This window comes from Polypterus senegalus, chromosome 2, assembly GCF_016835505.1.
Source record: "Polypterus senegalus isolate Bchr_013 chromosome 2, ASM1683550v1, whole genome shotgun sequence".
In the NCBI taxonomy this organism is placed as follows: Eukaryota; Metazoa; Chordata; class Cladistia; order Polypteriformes; family Polypteridae; genus Polypterus; species Polypterus senegalus.
In genome coordinates, this window is record NC_053155.1 from 66,063,966 (window position 1) to 66,085,733 (window position 21,768).

The 21,768-nt window shown below is 37.2% G+C and overlaps 1 protein-coding gene across 2 annotated transcripts in view; it reads left to right on the top strand.

Annotated features, from left to right (window-relative positions):
• Nucleotides 1-21,768, top strand: part of tgfbrap1 (transforming growth factor, beta receptor associated protein 1) — a 75,462-nt gene that overhangs the window by 24,045 nt on the left and 29,649 nt on the right. For both annotated transcript variants that reach the window (XM_039743876.1, XM_039743877.1), the window contains exons 4-6: nucleotides 13,924-14,078; nucleotides 16,287-16,369; nucleotides 19,108-19,449. In XM_039743876.1, the coding sequence (XP_039599810.1) occupies nucleotides 13,924-14,078; nucleotides 16,287-16,369; nucleotides 19,108-19,449 (580 nt within the window). The remainder of the gene's footprint in view (nucleotides 1-13,923; nucleotides 14,079-16,286; nucleotides 16,370-19,107; nucleotides 19,450-21,768) is intronic.

Sequence of the window (21,768 nt, forward strand, 5' to 3'; positions counted from 1 at the left end):
TAGCTGGAATGTTAAATTTGGAATGTAATTGTTCATAGGATGCAAAGACGTTGTCTATATAAAGATCTCTAAGCAAGTTAATTCCAAATTTTTCCAGATATTAAAACTGCATATGTTTGTGAAGGTTGAAAGAGGTGGTTCTCTTGCAGAGGTGCCACAGATAGAAGCTTCTCCGTCTTAAAATGCTTTCTACATTGGTTCCAGATTCTAAGTGAGTGGAGCACAATTGGGTTATTAGTTTATTGCCAATAACGTGTGTTTATTGGAGCACAGAGCAAGGAATACAAAGAAGTACTGCAGGATTTTACTTCTATTGCGGACCAAGCCTGTGTATGTTCTTCTATTTGTGTCCAGGTTCTTATTGTCTGTATATTTGCTGCCCAGTAATAAAACTGGAAGTTAGGTAGAGCCATGCTGCCTTCTGCCTTTTGTCTTTGTAGGGTCGCTCTTTGGATGCGTGGATGTTTTGAATTCCAAATAAATGAGGTTATTGTTGAATCTAATTGCTTAAAGAATGATTTATTAATGTATATTGGAATGTTTTGAAATAAAAAAGGAGCTTAGGAAGAATATTCATCTTAACAGTGTTAATTCTTCCAGCTAGTGTGAGATGAAGGGTTGACCATCTATGCAAATCTTGCTTGATTTTTTCCATGTAGACGGCGAAATTTTGTTGATAAAGAGCTTTATGTTTACTTGTGATGTTTACCCCTAGGTATTTAAACTGTTCTGCAATGATAAAAGCTAGGGTATCTAATCTAATATTATATGCTTGAGAATTCACTGGAAGAGTACACTTTTATTCAGATTAATTCTGAGATCAGAGATCTTTTGAAATTCTGTGAGTGCTGTTAAGACTGCAGGCACAGAATTTTCTGGGTCCGATTATTACAGTACCATATTATCTGCATATAAAGGTTGGGCGGTATCCAAATTTTGATACCGTCAAACCTCCTCCCTATTTTACCTCGGTATACGGTATTACCGTGAATAATAAAAAAATTGTGATATAAGGCTCAGACAGCGTCACCAAACTGTTGGTTTGTGCCTAAACCATTCAGAAACTGAATATCAAACACTAATACTGAAAAAATAACAAAATAACCTGCAGAACAATATTAACAACTTTTATTAGTAACAAATAGCAGTTTATAAAAAAGTGCAAATACAACAGTCAAACAGAATTAAATTAACATAAACATCCAGAACAGTTTTTGCGTGGAGACGCGCATACAAATCAATTAAATTAAATCACACAGCCTGAACAATTTTTAATAACAAAGAAGAGCAGCTTATAAAAAAGTGCAAATAGACCCACAACAGTCAACCAGAGTTGAATTAACATAAACATCATGCATATTATAAAAAGTATTGCAAAGCAATAGTCCTAAACAAAAACTTCTTTCCAGTCTTCTTTCCAATATTGTTTTTAACGTAAACCAAATAAAAAACCTGAATCAATTAAATAAATAAAAATAAACACAGTGCAAATAGGAACGAATGGCAAGTGGCATCAATCTAGTCAAGATTTTTCGCTAGAAAAACCAGCATGTTTACTTTTTCCGGCTTTAACAGGGCACGTTGTGGATCGACAACTTTACCTGTGGTGCTGAAAACCCGCTCCGATGGTGTGCTTGTGGCACAGACGAACAGGTACTTTTGTGCCACTCGCGTCATATGGGGAAAACGCCCGGCCGCATTTTTCCACCAGAGAAGTGGGTCCTCGTCTCCTTGAGTAACTGGCTCCAAACAGTAGGCTGTTATTTCAGCTCCGACTCGGTCCTCTACGGTGCCGATGCCGACGGGACCTGCCATTGCATCAGATTTTTTTTGCAGCATACTTCCCAGAGTTATCTTTTTTCGTGAGGGTGCAGGTTGCGCCTCTCTCTCTTCCACTCTGATGGCCACTGGACCTGCTGCCTCTAAGCTCACGATCTCAGCCTGTAATTCAGCCTTGGTCTCAGCCAATGCGTTGTCCTCCGTCTCATATTCTCCACGGTAATGAGGGTCGAGGAAAGTGCATTTTCGCAATATTTTACGCACTGAATTGGATTCATACTTGGCCTCCAGCTTTGTTAGAATTCCAGTTTTGATTGACTTTGTTAGGTGTAGGTCATTTTCTAATGCAGCCAACACATTGTCCCTGCAGAGCTGTAGTATGGGGAGGATACAGGAACTGGTCACATAATTTTCTCCTGACAAAATATCAGTGAAGTCACCGACTGGTTTCAGTGCTTCGTAAACAGCTTTCAAGACGTCCATGTCCTGCCAGGTCAGGGACAGGCTGCTCCTTCTGTCATCAGACAGGATGTGTCTGATCGCTTGGGCGTGCTCGAGGATGCGCTCCACCATTGCCAGTTTGGAGCCCCAGCAAGTTGCGCAGTCCTGCCGACGGATGGATGGATGAATTAATTAATGAATGATGAATAAACAATTAAATGAATGAATAAATAGGCCTAAATAAAGGAATGAATAAATAGGCCTAAATAAATGAATGAATGAATGAATAAATAGGCATAAATAAACGAAATTCATTTATTTAGGCCTATTTGTTCATTCATTCGTTTAAATTACAATTTAAGAAATGGTTTTGTATTTTAATATAGGCTACTTTTCAATATAATTTATGTGATGCAAAGCATATATATATATAGCCAATACAGCCAAGCTTAGATTGTGACCGAAGCAGTATAGCCACGGCCAATGCAGGGACCTGATTGCGGCATGAATGTTGGCAGCGTTGTCAGTGGTTATGGCTGAAAGTTTTTTCTCGTCAAGTTGCCATTCCTGAAGTGCAGCTCTGAGCGCAGCAGCAAGATTGTCCGCTGTATGACTCTCAGGAAAATACGTAGTTTGGAGGCATTTGGATTCAAGTTTCCAGTCAGGTGTAATAGTATGGACAGTCAGAGACATATATGGTGTCATGTTAACTGACGACCACATGTCAGTTGTTAAGGAATAACTGTCTGCATAACTGACAGCAGCACTTGAACATTGTCTCTAACTTTACTATATAAATGTGGGACGGCTGTTTGTGAGAAATATTTCCGTCCAGGCAGCTCGTACTGGGCATCTAGGACCTTTAGCATGTTCGTAAAGGACTTTTTTTCCACTGTGTGGAAAGAGACCATTTCCTTCGCCAAGTATTTTGTCACTGCATCAGTACAGGTTTTCCAACGGACACTGTCCCTTTTGTACTTTGTTGCTTTCCCGAAGGCCCCCATTATCGGTGTCTGCGTACTGGCAGTGGACCTAGATGTTGTTGGTCCTGCATCGGGAGGCGTTGAAGCTGTTGCACTGAGTGAACTCGGGTCCATCCTCGCAGCAGTGAGTGGATGGTGGTTTCGTATATGCGACCTTAGGTTCGAGGTATTTCCATCTCTCGCGGTCACCTTTTTGTTGCACAATTTGCAAATTGCCTCGTCCGTATTTACCGCCTCTCCCTTCTCGTTCGGTCGAAACCCGAAATACTGCCAAACTGCAGAAGTTGTGTTCTTTTTCGAGACCAAGTCACATGGTGCATGACTCGCCATCTTTCCCCACCTCCCTCTTTCTCCTCCACGCTGTCACGTGATGACAACCACGCATACGCATTTTTAGGCATTAAATAAGTTATATTTAATATTTAATCCTTGTCTCCTATATAAGTGCATTGTTTTTATGACGGTATAATGGTATTGAAACTAATACCGTTGCTATTTTTAGATCCCGCGGGATACCATATTACCGTATTACCGCCCAAGCCTACTGCATGTAATGAAATTTTCTGTTCCAGTCCTTCTCTGCTAATCCCCTTTATCTGATCAGTATTTCAACAATGTATTGCCAGTGGTTCAATTGCAATTGCAAACAGCAGCGGTGACAAGGGGCATCCTTGTCTAGTACCACGTTCTAGTTTAAAGTAGTCTGAGCAAATGTTGTTGATGCAAACTGAAGCTTCTGGGTTAGTATACAGTAATTTAATCCATGCACAAATGTCCGGGCCAAACCCAAACTTCTCCAATGTAGTAAAAAGGTATTTCCATTCAATCATGTCGAATGTTTTTTCTGCATCCAATGATAATAATATTTCTGGGGTGTTTGATTTAGTTGGTGAGTATATTACATTAAACAGGCATCGAAGATTTGAAGATAAGTGTCAGCCCCTAATAAATCCAGTTTGATCTTATGATATTACCAAGGGAAGCACTTTCTCCATCCTTCTAGCTATGATTTTAGAGAGTATTTTAACGTCGTTATTCAGAAGTGAAATTGGTCTGTATGATGCACATTGTAATAAGTCCTTATTTTGTTTTGGAAAAACGATGATTAGTGCTTGGCGAAAGGTTTGAGGAAGAGATTGGTTATCTCTGGCTTCTGTAAATGTTGCTAATAGGAGAGGAGCTAGCTGAGCGGAGAATTTCTTGTAAAATTGTGCAGGGTAGCCATCAGGGCCTGCTGCTTTCCCACCTTGGAGTAACTTTATAGCATTTAGTAATTTCTGATGACGCCAGAGGTTTCTTAATTTCCTCCGAACTAAAAGTGTCTATTTGTGGTATTTGTAATGTATCCAGAAATGTATTAGATTGTGTATTGTCTTCTTTAAACTCAGTAGTATATAGGGATTTATAGTAGTCTCTGAAAGTGTGCATTATATTTTTGTGGTCGACGATTTTAACTCTGTTCGTGTTGGTGATTACTGAGATTGCGTTGCACACTTCTTGCTTGTGAATTTGTTGAGCTAAAAGCTTATTAGCTTTCTCTCCATGTTCATAGTAATGATGTCTGGATTTATAAATTAGTTGTTCAGTTTCTTTAGTTGTCAAGAGATTTAGTTCTGAATGTAGAACCTGCCTTTTTCTATGTAGAGTCTCGCTTGGTAGTCTGGCATGTTCTTCATCTATTCTAGTAATTTTGCTTTTTATCTCTGCTACTTTCTTGGCTTCGAATTTATTTCTGTGGGAAAATTATGAGATAATCTGTCCTCTTAAGAAGGCCTTAAGGGTTTCCCAGAGTATTCCTGCAGAGATCTCGGAGGATGTATTTGTCTCTAGACATTGCTTCTCTTTAATTCAGTTAACAGATTTCTAAAAACTACTTTGTTTTTAAATGAAAGCTTCAAAATTCTTTTTCACAAATGTAAATAAATATTATGCTTATGGATAAAAGTACAGCTGAGAGTTAGTTAATCCCTCCTTGCACCATTTTATATACTGCAAATATTGCCATTGATAAAGTGGGAAAACACAAAGAAGTACATTAAATGGCTGTAGTCTTTAGTGCTAGAATTGACCTTTAATCTTCTGTAGTGCAAGTGATAACTGAATCTGTCTGGATAGTTTTTCTGTTAAAGGTAATATCCGTGAATACTCAGTAGTGTTCACTTTCGCGTGAGAGCACATGCATGCAGGAAGAAGGTAGTAAAGTCAACTTTCAAGCCTTTTTAATACAAGAAGGAGTTATTTTTATTAATCATTTTTAAAATGAGTTGGGCTACTTTGTCTTTCTGTATGCTGTTGGTGACCTGAACCCCTACTAGAGTTCTAGGGGATTCTTCGTAGAAAAATGTTAAGAGATAATTTAGTTGCACTCTCACAATCTTCTTTCTTGAAGAATGTCCAAGTCATGGCACTCATTCAGGACATGTGGGATTTCCTTTAGTCCAGAATTAAATGAGCTTGAAGCAGTTATATTAATTCCTGTCTACACTGTGTGAATATCTCATTTGAGACACCATAAGGGTCTGCTGTTGGTATATAGTTTATTTGTGTTGTAGTACTCCTTATTTATAGGTGGCTGAAGTCTTGTGCTGATTTCTAGTTGGGCATGAGGGATGAAATTATAAATATTGGTGATTCACATTTGAAGAGGTGTTTAAAATGCATCGTTCAATTGTTATTTATGGCTCCTGTTTATATGTTTTCCTCTTATCATTGTCCTTAGTAGGCGAGGATATTGTCACATATTTTCAAATTTGATTCAGTTCTGATTCACATAGGCTCAAGTTGATTTTATTTCTACGTGATTCAATGTTGATTCTGTTAATGCATAATGTCACGAACTTGAATTAGGGTGATGTGTTTGTGTTTTATATTAATAGTTACCATTATTTATACAGGTAATCCACAAAAATGTACTTGGTTTAATAATAAATGAACAACATGACCCAGTGCATTTCATTTCAGTTTTTATTTACCAGCTCTTCAATTGCCATAAAAGACAATTATAAATGGCGAACACTAGTTTCCAATCTTATTTGCATTAAAATAAAACACATTGTTATCTGTATCTGTATAAGTTATTAAAAGTGAAAACTGAAGTATAGCTTGGCTTCGAATTCTTATTTTGTAGCACTTTGAGATTGTTAAATATAAAGCGCGATATAAATAAAATCTATTATTATTATTATTATTATTATTATTAGTATTATTATTATTATTAGTATAAACCATAAATCAATATTGTACATAGACATGGAGGTAAGCCTTGAACTCTAGACCTTTTACCTTAACTTAAAGTAACTTCCCAGTATCTCACAATTTCCTCCTTTGCTCTGTGAGCTACCGTTTTGTTTCAAACTGGGACTGCTGGTGTGTAGACTGTCCCTAGGAACTCCATTAATGCAGATGACCCATTTGCTATTTTAAGTAGAGTGTAGGGCTGCCATCTCAGGGACTAAGGGGGTGTTTTGCTTCTATTCTTGACCAGTGCTTTCTGCTCCAGCACCATCACTGTCCTGCTGAAGCTGATATTGTAAAGGAGTAAACATAAACCTGCAAGCCTGATTCGAATGTTTTCAGTTAGTATTAAGTGTAATATTGTCATCATAAAGAAAACTCTATTGATCTATTAGCAAAAACCAGAATGACAAAAAAGTGTACAACTTAGAGCTCACCTTCTCCATCCCTACAGTCTTGAGAAATTCAAATCACAGTCATGCTCAACCAAGAAAGAGAGGGCTTTAAATCAAGGATCTAATGCTGATGCTAAATAGAACTTGCCCTTTATCTTCATATACCTTAACATGAATTAGCATATGTAAAATACTTTTGTTTACATTGGACATGTACGCACACCCACATAAATTAACAAATGTGTTTAAATCAATTTATTGATGTTTTTATATACATAGTTTATTAAATGAATTTGTAATATAACATTGGTATTTCAGTTTTTGCTTTTATCCATGAAACCTCTAGCTAAATTAATTTAAATTTATATGCCACTGTATGTTAGTAGTGTCTCAGTCTTGCATGGGCCTATTCAAATGGCAGCCCATGTGCCACATGCAGCTCAGAAGAAACCTTCAAGTGGCCTACCCCACGGTCCTGCCAGAAATACATAGAAAAACGCATTTTGCAGGCCTTCTGAAATTCCTGCATAAGTTCATACAGTAGTACAGACCATGAATGCAACACTCGACCCGCAATGCAACGTGTTGTTGTGTGTCTAGAAAAGGTGGTAATAGCCTATGATACTTTTTGGTTTATTTTTTCTTCTTTGCGACGGTATGTTACCCCGAAAGCTGGTCATGGCATCGACTACATTTTAAATAATTCTATAATCAGTTGTGCGCTGAGTCTTAGTTTATTCCAGTTTTGTCAAGTGTGTGCAAACTTGGGTTTTCACAAATTAATCTGATTGTTACTCCAGTGGGAGCCTTGTTTCTGAAAAGAATCATCTCCTTCTCTTCATATGATTGGTTGTCCTTCCACTCACATGCTTTGATCCTGTGGATTCATGGCTGTTACAAGGATGACAATCAGCCATTGACACTCAAAGCAAAGAATAAATTAGAGAAACTGAATTTAATGAAAACATGCAAAACATTTAGAATTTTCTGTAAAATTTTATCAAATTAAGCACTGATTACTTTGTGGGACTACATAACTTTTTTGTAGGATGTAGAGCTTGTTATTAACCTGCGGTGATTAGTCTTCAAGTTCAGAAATTCTGTGTTTGTAAATTTATGAAGCACAATATTATGCAATACAGTACACCTACACAGGTGATTTAATGGTAGCGCTGCTGCGTTGCAATAAAGAGCTTGTGGGTTCACATCCTGGGTCCTCTTTGTCTGGAGTTTGCAAAGGGGTTTACTCACTACTCATAACTGTATGAATGTAAAGAGTAGTTATTATACTTGATGATTTGTCAAATTCAAATTTTTAACGCTATGTATTTTCACCAAATAAACAAAACATGTAGCTTTACGACTTTCTGCCTCTATGTACCTTCATAGTGCCTCTAACTTGATCCATAAAGCAACATATGTGTACTGCCACCTTTTTGTTTACAAAAAATGCACTGGTAATCACACATGTTGTTGTGATTTAAAAGAAACCCATGTTCCCTCAGTGTATGGTAGACATTGTATTCATGTGTGTTGGTTGCTGTTGTCAATTGTTGTGGTTTTGTGCACTGATAGTTTTGATAGCATTGATAGTTCTTATTTATTATGTTAAAATCACTTTGTGATGTGGTTGGGTTATATATGACCAAAATATTTATTTTTCTTCAAAAGGTAAACAAATTTTATTACTGATACTGTGCACTATATTGTTTTTAGGCACTTTGAGATGTTCCTAGGTTAGATATGATCAAAATGTATGTATTTTTTTATTTCAAAAGTGGAAGAAAGTATTGCTACTAACTCAGATTCTGTTCAGTTATAGCTTTTTGTTTTATATTGTAGTTTTTATGCATTTTTTGATGTGCCTCTCTCAGATGTGACCAAATTTAAAATGGAAACAATAATAAGCATTACTTGTTTTTCAATACATTCATGCTTCTTTAACATTTGTTAGTACCTGCTACTTATCGACCTCTGAAAATGTCTGGCCCTGCTAAATTTCTTTTTTGGAAAATCTGGCTCAATTGAATTTGTAATTGAGTAGCCTTGATCTAGCATGCCTTTATTTTAACAATATTATAGTATGTAAAAAATGCTCAAGCTATGGCAAGATCCATAACTATATGTTTACTGACACCTTTTTCATATTTTTTGTACTGTATACCACTGCAATGGATTTGAAACAATGCAATCAAGATGGGATTGAAATGTAGACTCTCAGCTTAAATGCAAGGGGTTTAACAAAATATTGTGTGAGTTGTTTAGGAATTTTTATACACAATCTCCCTCTGGCTTGTTTGTCTTGCATGGACAGCTCTTTGCACCTCATATTGAGAGTTCACAGCAACATCTTCCAAATGCAAATTCCACACTTGCAATCAATTCTGGACTTTTTACCTGCTACAGTGCATCCGGAAAGTATTCACAGCGCATCACTTTTTCCACATTTTGTTATGTTACAGCCTTATTCCAAAATGGATTAAATTCATTTTTTTTTCTTAGAATTATACACACAACACCCCATAATGACAATGTGAAAAAAGTTTACTTGAGGTTTTTGCAAATTTTTAAAAAATAAAAAAACTGAGAAATCACATGTACATAAGTATTCACAGCCTTTGCCATGAAGCTCAAAATTGAGCTCAGGTGCATCCTGTTTTTTCCTGATCATCCTTGAGATGTTTCTGCAGCCTAATTGGAGTCCACCTGTGGTAAATTCAGTTGATTGGACATGATTTGGAAAGGCACACACCTGTCTATATAAGGTCCCACAGTTGACAGTTCATGTCAGAGCACAAACCAAGCATGAAGTCAAAGGAATTGTCTGTAGACCTCCGAGACAGGATTGTCTCGAGGCACAAATCTGGGGAAGGTTACAGAAAAATTTCTGCTGCTTTGTAGGTCCCAATGAGCTCAGTGGCCTCCATCATCCGTAAGTGGAAGAAGTTCAAAACCACCAGGACTCTTCCTAGAGCTGGCCGGCCATCTCAACTGAGTGATCAGGAGAGAAGGGCCTTAGTCAGGGAGGTGACCAGGAACCCGATGGTCACTCTCTCAGAGCTCCAAAGGTCCTCTGTGAAGAGAGGAGAACCTTCCAGAAGGACAACCATCCTGCAGCAATCCACCAATCAGGCCTGTATGGTAGAGTGGCCAGACGGAAGCCACTCCTTAGTAAAAGGTACATGGCAGCCCGCCTGAAGTTTGCCAAAAGGCACCTGAAGGACTCTCAGACCATGAGAAAGAAAATTCTCTGGTCTGATGAGACAAAGATTGAACTATTTTTGGTGTGAATGCCAGGCATCATGTTTGGAGGAAACCAGGCACCGCTCATCTCCAGGCCAATACCGTCCCTACAGTGAAGCATGGTGGTGGCAGCATCATGCTGTGGGGATGTTTTTCAGTGGCAGGAACTGGGAGACTAGTCAGGATAAAGGGAAAGATGACTGCAGCAATGTACAGAGACATCGTGGATGAAAACCTACTCCAGAGCGCTCTTGACCTCAAACTGGGGGAGATGGTTCATCTTTCAGCAGGACAACGACTCTAGGCACACAGCCAAGATATCAAAGGAGTGGCTTCAGGACAACTCTGTGAATGTCCTTGAGTGGCCCAAGCAGAGCCCAGACTTGAATCCGATTGAACATCTCTGGAGAGATCTTAAAATGGCCGTGCACCGACGCTTCCCATCCAACCTGATGGAGCTTGAGAGGTGCTGCAAAGAGGAATGGGCGAAACTGGCCAAGGATAGGTGTGCCAAGCTTGTGGCATCATATTCAAAAAGACTTGAGGCTGTAATTGCTGCCAAAGGTGCATCGACAAAGTATTGAGCAAAGGCTGTGAATACTTATGTACATGTGATTTCTCAGTTTTTTTTATTTTTAATACATTTGCAAAAACCTCAAGTAAACTTTTCTCACATTTTCATTATGGGGTGTTGTATGTAGAATTCTGAGTAAAAAAATGAATTTAATCCATTTTGGAATAAGGCTGTAACATAACAAAATGTGGAAAAAGTGATGCGCTGTGAATACTTCCCGGATGCACTGTAAATAGTTAATGACATAATGATGGCTTCTCAGTCAATTGTCCAAATACTTTTAAGTCCTTGAAAATAGTGGGACCATGTATTAAATGTCTGTCTTTTCTAAACAGCCTATACAATATTTTTGTTAAACCCCTTGAATTAAAGCTGAAAGACTATACTTCAATCATATCTTGATTGCTTTGTTTCATATCCATTGTGGTGGTGTACAGAGTCAAAATGATGTAAATTGTGCCATTGTCTAAATACTTATGGGCCAGACTGAAAGTAAACTTACCTTGACTTCAAGTTGTCATGCACAGTAGATTTTAACTCTTGAATAATGGTGGATTCATTGGATTCACTGCAGCTCTTCTCCTCCTACAGATGTGCATGTAAAGGCCTAATCACAGACAGTGCTGGGAAGCCCTCCTCAGGCATGACCAATGTGGCGGCTTTCATTGGTCTCAGTGCCTTTACATCATCTTCTGCAATGGTTATATCATTCGCAGTCATGATGCAAATATCCTTTACTTGGCAGAACACCTCAAGTGACAACAGCGCTACAGAAATTGCTGGCTGCTGCTCCAAAAACCAGTCTAGCATTTCCAGCACACTGTTCCATTGCATCACTGCATCACTCACTAACTTAGGTGTAAGTACTGTATGTCTAACAGCTTTTGCTTCATTTTAAGCACATGACTAGCCGTAGTGCTATAGTGACAAAACACTGCAATATGTCAGACTCGGCCAAGATATTGTGTGACATATTGAATTTGAGTCATGTTTTCTGTGTTATCTGTCACAAAAACTGGATATTTAAGGTCCAACTCATTTAAGCATCAGTCAGCAATGCAGCAAGATTAATCCTTGTGTGGTTGATGTACAATGCCCTAGTCTGCAAAGTATGCAAAATGAGTTGCCAGAAATCATTTACATAGTGGCAAGTAATTTTCACCTATGAATCTGTTTAAGGCCACAATCTTGGCTGACTTAAGTAAAGTGACAATGGTGCATTTCACATTTTCATAAACCTTTTGGGCAGCCATTTCACTTAATTGTTTGCATGTTGGTAACACATACCTTGGCTCTTCACAAGCAGTATATTTCTGAATCTATCATTTTCAACATTATATGGCCATATATCTTTACAAATAAAAGTCATAATAGACATAATCATGTGGATTTGTTTGAGCTTTGGGCTCTGCTTACTGATGAGCTTATTTTTATGCTCAGTTGCAGTAGTGGTTTGGTTGTTTATGAATTTGAGGAGAAGAATGCTGTTGGACTGGACATTCTCCATGGTTTGAGTAGGAATGACAATTATGCTATTGTGTATTGCAGAAAGATGTTCCTTCAGAACGTGGTAATCCAGACAAGAGGAGGTGAGGCATGTTATGGTGCCAATATTTGTCCCTGTTCCCACAGTTAAAGCAACTGAGAAATTATTTTGAATCATTCAGATGCATCTTGCAACTTCCATCATAGGTTGTGTTCTAACATGGAACATTTATCAGTATTTGAAAAATGAATTTCTACTTGTCTAACATCAGTTCTTCAAACTAGAGAATGAAACATAATAGAACATTTTGAAACCAGGTTAATCCATTCAGTGTCACTGTATTAAGTTTTTAAAAGTGATTTATTGTGAAAAGTATAAATTAATGGTTACCTTGCTGTCATATGCCCTATATGAGAATGTGCGTGTACGCAGTCTCCATAATTTTAAACTCAAGTTGGAATATATTCATACAAATTTGCATTTTAAACATTAAACTGTTGCATCTTAACTATTGGGAAAATTGTTTCCAGTCTCACTGCAGGGACCTTGAAATACATTTCCACAGTGTTAAGGGGGATAATTCACTAAAGGGCTTTTGGATTTGTTTGATACTCTTTCCCTTAGCAATTGAAGTTTCAACTTCAACCAAATAAAAAAGTCATAATAAATAGATAACCAAGAAATTACAGTGTATTGTAGAATCAAATCATATATAATACAGTGCAGTCTTGTCTTCATACACACGCATGTGCATTGTCAGCTTTACTTGAAGGGTCCTATGGAGGGGAGTTTGGTGTCTAGTAGTAATATGCAAAATGGACATCCTTACATAAATAATGCTTCTAAATGCAATTCATTTAAGTTAAACTAGCTAATAAGCCAAAATGAACCTTCTCCTTTGTGACTTGCGCTTAGATATCCCCAGACCTCTTTGCTTTTTCACAGTTGCTTAATTTGCAATGACTCCAAAGCAGAACACACTGATGGATCTTAGAAGAAATGCATGTCATGAACACACACTTACTGCACAGAACACAATTTGTGTGGGAACTCTAGAAAATGAATACACACGTTGATTAAGCATATTCCCCAAATGTTTGTCTGTATTGCAAGTCTTAACTTTGCAATGCTTTTTCCCCAAGTAAAGCCGAAGTAACCAGAATGTCCATCTTGCTAAAAGACACACTTCTTGCAATCAGTCAAAAATAGCCATCTTTATATTGTTCTAAGTAGTATGGAGCAGATTGTGCCATGTGAAGTTTAAGCAGTCAGAGTATGCTTTTTTCCTGTAAATTTTGTTAAAATGTTGAAGTGCAATGCAGTAACAGAAAGTGTAATAGGTAGAGAAAATGTAAGCATATTACTATTATGTATTATGAGTGTAAAATGTGTATCACTTTATTTTTTTCATTGCATGTTTCTTATTTAATTTTTGGTTTTAAGCACGAATCATTTGCTATAAGTGTGCTTCTTTACTGTTAATGCAAGCTTATGGCAGCCTGTCCCACAATGTTTAGACAATAAAGCGTTTTAAGTAAGGTTTTTGGCATTATCTATTTTATCAGTTCTTCCGATCCCTTTGTAAATTGAGACTCCACCTATATATTTTCTAAAAGCAATTTATGCCCAAAAATTAATATGTCGTGGCCTGAGCCATCTTATGACTGAAGACAAGTGATGTAAGTACCCACATAGATTAATTAGAATTATAGTGATGTATGTGTATTATGTGCATGTGTATGTTCTTTGAAAAGTAAGAATGTACTTTTTTCTTTTGTTTTAATGTAGGAAAAGTCATTTTAGCAACAACAAAGGAAGTATACATGCTGGTACCTTTACCTCTGGAAAGACAAATTCAGGACCTCCTTGCTAGCCAGAGAGTAGAAGAAGCCATTGTATTAGCAGAAGGTGCACGCAGGACTATTCCTAAAGATAAATTCCAGGTACACATATTTTATACATTTTCTGTTTTGTTCTTAATCTTGTGATTTTACCTTATGGACAGTTTTATAAGAGAGGATTTAAAATTGTATCCAAAGTTGATTCTTGTTTCATGCCTGTTGAGGTTGCTACTTCAGTTACTTGTATATGATGGTATAAAAACTAGTGAATTTATTTATATAAGTAATTCATATGAGGAACAATTTATAATAAACATAATTAAGTTGATATAAATAATATAGATAGATACTTTATTAATCCCAAGGGGAAATTAACATACTCCAGCAGCAGTATACTGTTAAAAAACAATATTAAATTAAAGAGTGATAAAAATGCAGGTAAAAACCGACAATAACTCTGTATAATGTTAACGTTTACCAAGGGTGGAATTGAAGAGTCGCATAGTGTGTGGGAGGAACGATCTCCTCAGTCTGTCAGTGGAGAAGGACAGTGACAGCAGTCTGTCACTGAAGCTGCTCCTCTGTCTGGAGATGATCCTGTTCAGTGGATGCAGTGGATTCTCCATGATTGACAGGAGCCTGCTCAGCGTCCGTCACTCTGCCACGAATGTCAAACTGTCCAGCTCCATGCCTACAATACAGCCTGCCTTCCTCACTAGTTTGTCCAGGCGTGGGACATCCCTCTTCTTTAAGCTGCCTCCCCAGCACACAACTGTGTAGAAGAGGGCGCTCGCCACAACCGTCTGATAGAACATCTGCAGCATCTTATTGCAGATGTTGAAGGACGCCAGTCTTCTAAGGAAGTATATTCGGCTCTGTCCTCTATTGCACAGAGCATCAGTGTATTATTATCAGTAATACATGTGATATACTACTATTACATATGTATTTTTAATACATAGACTTGTTTTTTTCCCATGGTTATGTGAATTAAGTTGTAAATTGCACTGATAGTTATCAGTTTGGGTTTGTTTACCCAATTTTCCCAGTAGCAGCAATAAAAAATAAAAACTTAATTATGGTCAAAATCCACTTTTTTATTTAATTTGAGTCTAGCAGTCTGAAGTGATGTTGTTTTGTGGACATCTTTGAATAGAGAAGTGCAACAAAATAGTTAAATGTCTATCAACATTGTTATAAAATATACCGTTCCATATTTAATCATAATTGAATTTTGGATTCATATAGGATTCAATCAGTAAACTATATTATTCCAACACACAGTTTGTCACTCCTGTAGTATGAAACAGTGAAGAATTAATGCCAAACATGGCAAATACAATCATTGTAACAAACTGTGGCCTTAATGTCTGTAAATTACTTTGAATTCTTCTATTTTCTGATTGCATTAATAACTCTTTTATTAAATCCTAAAATACTAAAACTCTTTGAATGCCAAGTATCACTATTATGCAATCAGCAAGAAAAGCTGTAAAATAGAGATTCTCATTCAGAGTTACTGCTGTGCCATTGAGTGAAAGTCTGATGTATAATAATTCCAGTATGGCAGGTTTAAACATTTGTGTGCTGTATATTTATTATTTTACACAAGTATAAGATTGTTAACTGATCTCAGGCCTTTTACAGCCCCAGGTACTCCTAGACTTTCATAATGTACCTAGGGCCGGAGGGTATGCAGACACAAGAGTCCTTCCCACTGACTTCCAGCATATTGTATTGGGATGCCAGCCTTCCCCACAGCATCTTGGAGAACTTCTAACATACCAGCAGGAGTTCCCCTAAAAATAATTTGGTAACTTCAGGTTTTGTATAGCCTTGTACTGGCCCTTTAGCACCCTCTGATCCCTATACACCATGTCTCTGTTGACCTTATTACCACAAATCTAACACCAGCTTGTTGGTGTTGAACTTGTGCAAGGGTTTCACTCATGGCACCCTCCTTGAAGTTTTTCTTATCTATAAATCATCTCTCCAATTTTCTTACCAATGCAATGAAGTTTTATGAAAAGAGTCAGAAATGCACAAGAAAACTATTGTTTTATAATTTTCCATGTAGTAGAGGTAAGGTTTATGATAGTCTTTTACTGCTTAATTACATAAGCATGACATTTGATGTATAATGTATTTTCAGAAAGAAACCTTGTGCTACAACAGTAATAGAAGTGCATGATTTTGTTTGTCATTGTGCATCAATTTAAAATTTTATGACATTCATCTCAAGAAAATGATAAAATTCCATAGTTAAAACATAAGCACCCTTCCTTATTATATTTTCATTCTTATCTTTAGGTTTTGCACAGAAGAATTCTGCAACAGTCAGGGTTTATTCTCTTTGGCCAGCTTCAGTTTTTAGAAGCTAAAGAATATTTCAGGTAAAGTGTGGTCTTAGGGTCTACATAATGTGTCTTTTTGGTTATGTTTGTGGAAAGGTCTGTAGATATGCAAGTCAAGTATTGGGGGTTAAATATAAGGGCAGTTTTTTAGGAGCAATCTGCAGAGTTAATTTTGACCAACAGATATATTATCTGTATGTTTTTAGAATATACAATATAAAAATATGGTTTTAGTGTATAGTATATAAAAATGTATATTTGCCTCATTTCCAGCCTGCTTAAGTTAATGAGCTACTTTATTGTTTTATTATCTGTGAAATCAACTGCAAATTTTATGTCATTTTTTGTCATTTTATTAGACATACCACCCCTTCATTCATAACTGATTATTTATTTGGTTATGTATCTTATTTGCAGACAGTGCTGTTTTATGTAGGCAGTTAAATATTCATATATTGTGTAACTGTACAATTCAAGGGAATATAGAGTAAATTTTATAAACTAAAGTTTTAAGAGGCTTTAAAGGCAGCAATATAATATGCTTAAAATATGCCTGAATGAATATATCAGGACTTGCAACCAAGAGTGCCACAGGAGTGTTGAGAATGGGCCACCAGTTTAGAACATTTTGGATCCAATCACTGATGGTGTCCTGTTTAAAAGTAGTTAGCTGATGAAAGAAGCTGAATGATAATGACAGAATTTATACATATAGGCTACAGTATGTCAGCTACTGGTGGTTATAACATTGTTGCTAGAAGAGGCTTACTAAAATTCATAGATTGTCACATCTTGTCATAAATTTAGTATTACAGATGACAATGTGTGGTGTTATGGGTCCACAGCTCGTTGAGCAAAAGGCCATTCATTTTTAATAAATAATCGATGTGCTCGCGGCTTAGCGAGGGGACGTTGGGCCATAGTGGGCCGCGGGACGATCCGTAGGGTGTGGGCGTTTCTCACCTAGTGGACAGGTGAGGAACTGCCCACATTCATGATTGTCCCGTGGCTAATGCTGCAGCTGCTGTGGCCCTCGTCATTTTAAAAAGAAGCGCAAGTCGGTTTTAAAGGGAAGAAACGATCAGAGAGTGAAAGGAAAGGAGAGGACGGAGGTTATCGGGAGCAGTAGAGGAAGCAGGTCGGTGAGAGAGAGCCGCGAAGAGCGAGCGGACGGGCGAGCGAATGAGCGCTCGTGGACAGCTGTATGGAAGCTGGGTGTTAGGCCAACACCTAGATGTTTGAGTTGAGGTTGCTCCCGCTGAGTGAGCAGGTAGTGGGAGTGCCTAGAGGAAAGCGACTGGCCGCATGAAGGCCGTGGAAAGGCAGCGGAAGTCGGGAGACTTGGTGCTGGAATCCCCAACGTGGGCGACCTGGCCGTTGGTTGGAAGCCAAGTTCTCCGAGACTGGGATGAGTGCCATACCGAAGCCAGGGATCGGGAGGTCTCCAGTCTCATGCGTGTGTTGTAGGAGGGCAGCTGCAGAGAGCGTCTTGCCTGCTGCTTGGCCCAAACGGGATTAGCAGGTGAGACGCTAACAGAAGAGCACCGGATTTGTTTGATGGTTTTTAAGACTGCTTCCTGATCATTTTAACCTCTGGTTTTAAAGGATTGTTTTTCTATTGATTTTAACCTCCTCGTTTTCATTTAATGGATTATTTATTTATTTATTGAAGAACTTGGAGTACTGCACTATTTATGAACACTGTTTTTGTTTTGTTGATTTTTAATAAAAGCACTGTTGCACTTTTTGCACCACCCCTTGCTCAATTGTTTATTTGCCTTCACTGACTAGCTCACTCGGCAACATTATCGACGGTGTTGGGTTCAAGTGCTTCCAATAGCAATGGGAGTGTGGAGCCAGAACCCACATCGTCACACAATGGTCTAAAAGTTCAAATTGTTTTAAAACATCTAAATGTTTTCAATTTAGATTTAAAACAATAGATTGAACGAGCAGCTCTAATTTCATAATGCAAAGTATTCCGAGCCTTGGGGCCACTGCTGCAAAAGCATGGTCACTCATGGCAGTTCTTTGAAATAATATCAGAAATATATTTCTCTCTTGCTGTTTTTACAGCTTCCTGAAAATTACCCAAGCAGTCCTTCAGAATATCATAAGATATCTGCAGTTTCTCCTACTTCTTTTTTCGCTCTGCTCTCCTATATATTTTCCTAAGAGAGCAGATGGTATCATTAATCCAAGGCTTAATCTTCACCAAAATGCCTCCCCACTTACCCCATTTTCTCCAGCGCCTACACTGGCGTAGTGTAAAAGACAAGACACATGCACCAGTCTGCAATGGCCAGAGGAGCCAGAAAATCGTGGAAGTTCATCTAAGATAACATTCAAACAATATGTCATTATATTAGTCAGCAGCAGACAGATGTTGAAGAGTTTGATGATCATAGCATATTGTACAAACACAGTAAACAGGTGTAATCCACACAGAAAAAATAAACAATCCTGAAGCACACAGGAGACGGCTAACCAACCAACACAGTGACGCCATCTTCACAAAGTAGGAAGTTCCTGAATGTCATCAAGAAGCACTAAGTCCATATGTGGGTGAATTTAGGCTTTTTTGTGGGAAGAAGTCTCAATTCATTAGATACAGTTAGTGCAACCTAATAAAGTGGCCAATTACTGGGATTTAAAGTCCTGAATCTTAATATGTGCAGGAATGTGGTAAAGTCATTGTCAGTTCTATGTTATAAATAATTTTAAAACTGCATATTTTCTTGTTTTATGAAACTAATTTTCAAATTTGTTTTCCACAGAAAAGGACGTCTTGATGTCAGAGAGCTGATTTCTCTCTATCCTCTACTTCTACCTTCGACATCTACTTTTACACGTTCCCATCCACCTTTGCATGCTTTTGCTGACCTGAACCACCTCACCCAGGGTGACCACAATAAGATCATAAAATGCAAGCAATTTCTTATTAGCTACTTGAATGAGATCCGCACAACAGAGGTAGCCAATGGCTGTAAAGAGGATGTTGACACTGCACTTTTGAAACTGTATGCAGAAACAGGCCACGAGAGCTTGTTGGATTTAGTGGCATCTGAGAACTCCTGTCTCCTGGTGGATTGTGTTCCATGGTTGGAAAAGTACCATAAGTACGTGGAGGGTTTTGAGATTTAGGTTGCATTATAAATTAGATTTTATTGACAATGTTTTTTTTTTATATTTGTTAAGTAAAATCTAAAATTTGATACATCGTACACTGAGTATCTGATTATTAGAAAAAGCTCAGTGGTTTAATATGCATAATAGGGATTCTCAGGTTTTTTTTTACACTGATACCGATCACTGATTTCATGTTACTTGATCAGCCGATTCTGATACAGATTCTGATTTTTTTTTTCCCCTTATCCCTTTGCACTGCTCTCTTGCATAACCAGTCAAATAGAAGTTTTATGTCCTATATTAAAGTGAATTTTTAAGTTAAACTGTAGACCACAGGTGTTAACTGTTTATTTTTTATTAACAAAATGAAATTCTGTAGGCTTATTGTTCAGTGACCATAAAATACTATTTATTAAAATACATACTTTAACTAATAAAATATTTACAAAAACATTTATCCGTAATACATATGGCATAAAAGAAAATGAAATTCAACTCATAATTACAAGCTGTCATATTGTTTAGGTTTTTTTTTGTTGTGTATCTATTTTAAACAAGGTTTCATTAAAAATGGTAGTTTTCACGATTTCTCCAACAACAAAAAATATATATATTCTCACACAATCAGTTGTTTGATATTGGAAATTAAGCACTGCTTAAATGTAAATATACATGCATTTATATGTTTTAAACATTTTAATTTATTAATTGTACTACAGCTTTTTGCTGTTAATATATACATTTATTATATTTATACTAGTGTGTCTTTTTTCCTTCAGTGTATCAACTAAACATTCATATTTCTTGAGGTGTATTTATAAAAAATGGATTATCATTTTAAATATTTAGCACGTTTCTTAGCAAAGCTTATGCTATATGATGCACAGCAACAAATAATAAACACAGCACAAATCTGTAAAGTGTATTGCTTACTAAGCAGCAATTTCAAATTCATCTTTATGTTTTCCAATTAAAAGTGTAAGCTGCTGCATAAGCAAGCTCACTGTCCAAACTCAGGCAGTGTCTGTTTTAATTTAAAGGACAAAATAAGTAGCTTTTCTTGCCATTAGTCTAGTTGCACTGGATGACTTCTATGATTACTTTTTTTTTCAGTTTATTACTCCATTTTCTTTAACATAGAGGCTAATATATCAATCGCCTCTCCTTCACTGGTAAAACAAGCTTCCACTCGCTGCTCATTGTTTACACTGAAAGAAATTTGCTGCAAAAAAAAAAATGGTCACGTGCTGCCTCAAGTACACTTTTTGTGAACTGCCTTTTTACCGTTCACTGATCAAGTCTTTTTTTAGTGAAAATCAGCCGATTTCGATCAGGGTATTCCAAATTCATAATACAAATAAATACAAATAAAACATTAGTGAGCATATCTACTTATCTGATCTGAACACAAGCATTTGAACAAACTAACAGAGAGAATTCACTACATGAGGATCTTTTAATAAACTAATAGTTAAGTCTTCCCAATATATTATCCAGATACTTTCAAAAGAAGCCAAAATGTTTGCACATTTTAAGGCTTTGCATAAATATAAATGGTGCACATTGCATTTCTATGTAAATAAGCTATGATATTTTTTTAACCTCCACATTTTTTGCAATAAAGACTGGCATGTCGATGTGCTCTTAAGAGAGGCGTGCTCTTGTTAGGCTGCAAATGAGTGCTGACATACTAAATACAAGCTCTGAAGCACAGCTGAAAGTATGTGAGCACACCAAGGAGTTGTGCCACTTTTTATGCAGTTGAGCACTCAAAAGTTATAGCACCTTAGATTATATAGCAAATGTGACGAAATATAATTTTAAAATCACATGTAATAATGTAAAAGAAAGTAATGTGCTACAGCAGCACACTTTGCAGTGACAGTTTGGGGAGCATAGGAGCCCAGGTGCTAAAGACTGTTGCCCCTGAATGAACAGCACAAAACAAATCTGGCCTGCACATGAATGTAATTGCATACCCATGTCTTGATGCATTAAACATTGTACTGACTACTAATAACAACCTGTAGAAAAAAATTGTCAACCCATATTAGGTGACGTAGGTGGCTTCCAAGGGATGCTGTTTAGTTAAGTCAGGGGATGTGAGCCACAGACACTGAGGTAGACTATTCCCCCAAGCGCTCGTCAATGTGTCATAGTACTGACTGCTCGCTCTAGATGCTGAGGAGCTCTAACACCTGTGAGTGGATGGAAATAGGACTGCTGCTCAAGACGTGAAATGGAAGTGCATTTGTAATGCAGGCTACAGAATCTAAGCCATTCAAAATTTGTATTAAAATAGTTTTAAA